At 63.4% G+C, this 6000-nt stretch overlaps 1 protein-coding gene across 1 annotated transcript in view; it reads right to left on the reverse strand.

The window, feature by feature from the left end:
• The window catches only part of COL6A2 (collagen type VI alpha 2 chain), a 33544-nt gene that overhangs the window by 1776 nt on the left and 25768 nt on the right, over nt 1-6000 (reverse strand). Inside the window, exons 22-25 of the mRNA XM_032277236.1 lie at nt 5690-5873; nt 5390-5542; nt 4773-5225; nt 4530-4568 (exon numbers count right to left, since the gene is read on the reverse strand). Of these exons, the coding sequence (XP_032133127.1) occupies nt 4530-4568; nt 4773-5225; nt 5390-5542; nt 5690-5873 (829 nt within the window). The remainder of the gene's footprint in view (nt 1-4529; nt 4569-4772; nt 5226-5389; nt 5543-5689; nt 5874-6000) is intronic.

Consider the following 6000-nt stretch of genomic DNA (forward strand, 5'->3'; position numbering starts at 1 on the left):
AGTGAGCAAACCCCTGAACACAGCAGCGTGACCTCACGGGCACTTCAGCCTTTACAGAACACCCGAGACACACGGAGCGCGTCTGAGCACGCACGAGCTGGCAGACGGGGTTCTCAGCGAGCTTACGAGTGACGCAGCTTATTCAGTGAAAGAAAGGGCAGCCTCCATAGTGAGGCCCACACCTTGGAACCTGCTTAAATGTTCAGAAAGTTCTCAGGCACCACTGGGCTTCCCAAACCTCCTCAGAACTAATAAACATTTTCTCAGTTGTCACTACGCACATGGAGACAGACATGTCGGGGGGTGGCTGGTTTTGGGGGTCTCTCTCCAGGCATCAGTGTCTGTGGGGTCTACAGGAGATGGGAGGCCATGGGGGCTGGCTGGGCACAGGGAGGCTGAGGCTGTCGGGTTGTGTGTGGACTCTGCTCTCCTTCTGTGGGGGATCCTTTATCCCATAGTGGGAAGTTTGGCCTGGCCACCCTGTGGGGTGTGGGGCCGAGAACCTGGCCATGAGAAATGGCCACAGCCCTGCCTGGTGGGAGCCCAGCCTAGATGAACGTCAGGGTCCGAGCTCGACGTGGGGGCTGCGCCCTTTGGATGGTGACCCCTGCCACTCCCCCACGCAGTGGCCCCTGGGGTTCCCTGCTCAGGCTTCCGAGGACAGCAGAGATCATGCCTGGTGAATGCTCTCCCAACTGTGCTTCCAGAGGCTGGGCTGGAAGGGTGCAGGCACCCCAGGTCCACAGCTGCTGGCAGGCAGCTGTGGCTATTTGCTCCAGGGGGCATGACACCAGCCCAGATACCTCCCGGTGCCAGGACTGCCAGGTCCCAGGAATATCTGCTGCCCAACCCGAATGCCTTTATCCACCACCAGATGGGCTGGGTGCCCACGAGTAACCGTACACAGGATGGGTGCAAGGCTCTCCAGCCTCTGGGGCCTGTTTCTGAGGCTCCACTGGAACCCCGAGGGGGAGACACCCCCAGCACTCAGGCTGCACCCCACCCTCAGCGCCACCCTGACTCACGCAGCCCAGCTGGGTCACTAAGTAAAGGCCCCAGAGATTTCCACGCCCAAACCCTGGAGCCTGTGAGGGTGACCTGAGGGAGCAAAGAAGGACTCTGCAGACAGGAGTGAGTTAAGGGTCTTGCGAGGACGCATCCTGGACTTGGGTGGGCCTTAAATTCAATGACCGGTGTTCTTATAAAAAGTGGAGAGGCTGCAGGAAGACGGAGGGAGACGGGAAGATGAAGCCGCCGCCCAGGGACACGGCGGCCACCGGGGTGGGGAGAGGCAGAAGGCGCCCCAGAGCCTCTGGAGGGCCTGCGGCCCTGCTGACCCTCCGATTCCAGACTTCAGCCTCCATGGAGAGCCAGCCTGCAGGAGCAGCCCTGGGAAGCCTGCATGGCAGGGAGGGGCCGGCCAGGCTGGGCGGCCGCCAGGGCTTCAGCAGAGGGCCAGCGCAGTCTCGGGATCCCCCACGATGTCCCTGTGCACCAGCTTAAAGGTGTCAATAAACAGCTCCATCCAGTCCTGCCGCTCAACCCCAGTGGCGAACTTGGCCCGCTCTGCGGTGTAGACCAGCACGGCCACCAGCTGGGAGTAGGCGGCTGGGTCCTGTGTGAATTCCGTGGCGTTTAGCAACTGTTGGATCAGGGGGATGGTCCTGGGGAAGGTGGCGTCTGGCCCCTCTTCCGTGCGGAGGAAGGTGACCAGGGGCTCGCCGCCAGGCCACGGTGCATCTGCAAGGGAGTGTCCAGAGAAGACTTTGAGGCCGGGGTGGGCGTGACCTGTAGCTGCTGCTGGAAGACCCACTCTGCGAGACCAGACAGAGGAGCGGCACCTGGGCCAGCGAGGTGGTGGCAGAGACGCAGGTGGGGTGTGGGGCAGTGTGTGGCTTGGCCTTGGCAGGAGGCATGGGGGCAGTGGGGGGTGGCGGGGAGCGGGCAGCGGGGGGACAGGGAGTGAGGAGAGGAGGCCAACATGGCGGCATCTCTGGGGGACACCACAGACCTCAAGAAAACCTTTCAGCTCAAAACAGCTCCATTCAAACCTGTGCTGAGAAACGCACCAAACTCCAGCAGGCTCCCAGTGCCCCAGGCCCTGTTGCCAGGAAGACCCTGGCCAGCCCCCCTTCAGGAGCCCGCCTGGGGAAGCCTGCAGTGGGAAACCCTTCCTCAGCCCCTGAGATGTGAGTCCTCGATTCCAGAACTTTCCTCCCCCTGGGCCCCTGAAATGCCTTTGCTTTTTCTTTCCACTGGGCAGAACTCAGGTTGTGCTGTGGCCCCCATGTAGCTCTTATCACTGAGCGGGCTCCGCCTCCACTGCCTTCCACCACGTCTGGCTTGTTTCTCCAGCACCCTCTGGCCCCAGCGCAGCTGAGACACCCACAGGCTGGGTGCAGGCCCAGGGGGGCTGGGCTTCGGGGTGGAGAAGGCCAGGGCCAGCCCACAGCCAGCAGCATCCACCCAGCGCCCAGGAGGGCCAAGGAGGATGCCCAGGCGTGCACGCTGGTGAAAGCCAATTTAACGCTGACCCTGCTATAGCTCCTGGAGCCACAGGGTCAAGTTCACTTTGAAATTACAAATAGTTTGAATGGTGGATGTGCTCTGGGTGTACTGCAGGGGTCAGGGAGGCCGGGGGGAGGGGAGGGGTTCAATGGGGACTGCTCCAACTCACTGTCATGTCCTGGAGGCCTCAGAGGAGGCCAGAGCTTCAGGGCCCCTGTGTCCTTCCTGGCTGCTTTCCCTGTGGTGCTCTGGTGGCCTGAGTGACCCACTCCCAGGAGGGAGAACTGGCTCACCCCGGGTCACCATCTTGGTGGGAGTCACCATGGAACCCTATGAGACCTGGGTTGCCTGAGGCCTGAACCAGAGACATCACAGGAAAGGAACGTGCAGGCCGATGTCACTGATGAGCACAAACCCTCAGGAAGTCACCAGCAAATCAAGGCCCACACGCATGAACAGAGCTACTCCCCATGCCCAGGTGGGTTATTCCAGGCATGCAGGTTGGCTCGACGTCTGAAAATCAACAAAGCTCAATGGCTAACTCCCAATTGCAATGATAGGCCAAACAGGAAAGGTAACATGACATCCACAGACGCAGAGAAAGGACCTGCCAAGATGGCAGCACCCACTCACGGCAGAACCCGGAGTGGAGGGAAGCCTCAGCACCCACTCACGGCAGAACCCGGAGTGGAGGGAAGCCTCAGCACCCACTCACGGCAGAACCCGGAGTGGAGGAGAAACTCCCAGCACCCACTCACACTAGGAGAAACTCACAGCACCCATTCATGATATAACCCGGAGTGGAGGGAAGCCTCTGTCCAACAGAGAGCAATGAGTCCACAGTGAACGTTGCCATGTCGCCCATCACGGGGTCTGAGGTTTCCCTGCCCCCTCAGGAACAAGGGTGGAGGGGCCAAGGTCTGGTTCCTGCCCTCAGGATCCAGCTGCCCTGGTGCTGGTGAAGGCCCTGGCAGACCCTGGGGAGGATGCCCACACCCCAGCAGAGGCACAGCCCATGTGTTGTGGGGCCCGAGGCTGCCCACCTGCTGAAGGGCGGCTAGACCCAGGAGCAGCCTCCAGTGTGGCGAACCCTGGCCCCTAGTCCACGGCTCCTCCCCTGGGGTGGCCTCAGGGCCCATGAATATGCTCCGTGGCCCTCCTCACCCACCAAGAGCTCCCCACGAAACGGCTGAATGCACACCCTGACCCGTGTGTGTGAGGAAGTGCTGACTTCGCACCGCAGACCCTGAGAGATTTCCTCCCCCGGTCCTCCAGGTCAGACCCTCCCACCCTGTCTCCGTGGCGTCCCCAGCTTACACTCTGGGAGGGATGGCTTGTGGAGGGGGACTAAGCTTCTCATGCCCCCGGGCACCTCCTGTGGGCCCGGTCACCATGGGGGCAGCGCCACAGCCAGGAGAGCTTGGACGGCACTCTAAGCCCTGGGCACAGGCAGAACCTCTGCCTCGGGCACCCCCAGTCCAGCTTCGCACCCACGTGGACCACATCCAGGACAAGGGCTCCTGAGAGCTAGCCACCCCCACCCCCAGAGATGAGAGCTGAGGCCGAAGCTCCGAGACTGGGCAGGGTGGGAGCAGGATGGGCTGGCGCTGGTGGGTGTCGGTGCCTCTGCACCGTTCTGAACTGGATGGTTCCTTCACTGAATCCAGGGCTTCCTCCCAGTGCCATGTGCACGGACAGCCCATGGGAGCTGCGGTGCAGCTGGGGGGAGACTGCAGGGCCCACAGTGGGCCAAGACCAGTGGCCACATGCCCAGCACAGCGCCAGGCCAGCAGCCCCCGTGCTGCCGGGCCTCACAACGCCATCCTGCGTTCCCTACCCTGTGCCGCCTTCCCAGAGCCCCTCCTCCCCTGTGCTCTGGGCGGGGTTGGGGGGGGCATCTCATGGAGGAGCAGCCTCAGCAGTGGCTCCTTCACAGCCCCTCCCCCAGCCCAGCCCTGGAGAAGAAAGGACACCGGGGCTCCTCTGCTAGTCTGGGGTGGGGGCTGGGTGCCCTGCATTACCTGTTTGGCAGGGAAGGTCTGGGCACACGATCTGAGGGTCTGGAAGAGAAGAGAGAGGCCGGAGCGGGGTCAGTGGCCCACGAGTCTGCCCAGACAGGCTCAGGGTGCAGCTGGCCTCGCCCTGCAGCAAGAGGCCGACCCCTTCCCACCCGGAGCCCGGCCCCGGGCTGCACATTCGTCCCTCGGGTGAGGGTGTCCTGGGGCCTGTGCTCCGTGTCCGCTGCCCTGCGCCCACGCGCTCACCTGGGCAGAGGACATCCTCCATGTCGTCGATGAACTTCTCAGCCACCAGGTCGGAGAACAGCGTCATGTTGCGCACCTGCTGCGGCTTGTCGCAGGCGATGGAGTAGAGGTTCTCACTCTCGTGCTTCTCGTGGAACATGTCCCCGATGCCGATGGCCGTCACCGTGACGTCGCGGTCGCACAGCGCCCGCAGGTTGAGATCGTCGTCCCGAGGGTCGTGGCGCCCGTCCGTGATGACCACTGCGAACACGCGTGTCTTCTGGCGCCGGCTCTCCTTGATGAGGCGGTCGTAGGCAAACTTGAGGGCCGAGGGTGTCCAGGTGCCGCCCGCAATCCACTCGAGGTTCTTGACGGCCTCCTTGAAGCTCGACAGGGAGTCGATGCGCTCGTCGTCCAGCTGGATGGCCTCAAAAGTGCCCTCGTGGCTGTACTGCACCACGCCCACGCGTGTCCCTGCAAGCCGCACACGGGAGGCGTCACCTGCTGCCTTGGGGCCTGAGGCATCCCGGCCGGGCAGAGGCCCTCATCGGAGGGACACATCTGGGCTTCTCCTGTCCCCTCGCCTCCCATGTCCCGTCCGCCCCTGCCCCGCCCGTGCCCGTCCCTGCTGCGCTGACCTGTCTTGGACTTGGGGTCCTTAGCAATGGCGCCCAGCCTGTTGACCACGTTGATGACAAAGTTCTTCTCCAGCGTGAAGTTGGTGTACCCAATGCTCTCGGAGCTGTCGATGACGAAGACCACGTCCAGGGCGCCACAGCGCTTCTCACAGTCTGGGGAGTGGCAGGGTCAGCGGGGCGCACTGGGAGATCTCAGACCCCAGGGCCAGGCGCACATGGGGGACCCAATGATGCCCTGCCCCGCCGCGTTCCCACCCTCTGCCCGGTGCTGGCCCGACCCCGCCATGGGCAGTGCCTCACCGCAGCACCCACAGGTCTCTCTCACGTAGGTCATGACGTCACACTCCTGCAAGGCAGGCATCAGGCAGGGCAGTCCCCCAGGGGCCCAGAGGAGTTTCCACAGCAAGGTCCTGGCCCAGGGGCCCCAGGACACTCCAGCCCATGCGTGGAGGCAGCCAAGCGGGGACGCAGGCAGGTCCTGTCCCTGCCAACCTCACTGCCGCCCTCCTCCCCTACCATCCTTGCCCTCTGGCCTCCCCCTGCTGATCTCCTCCTCCTGACCTCCCCCTGTTGACCTCTCCCTGCTGACCTGCCCCTCCTGACCTCCCCCT

The sequence above is a fragment of the Sapajus apella genome, unplaced genomic scaffold (assembly GCF_009761245.1).
Source record: "Sapajus apella isolate SASKATOON/1434 unplaced genomic scaffold, GSC_monkey_1.0 scaffold8, whole genome shotgun sequence".
Taxonomy (NCBI): domain Eukaryota; kingdom Metazoa; phylum Chordata; class Mammalia; order Primates; family Cebidae; genus Sapajus; species Sapajus apella.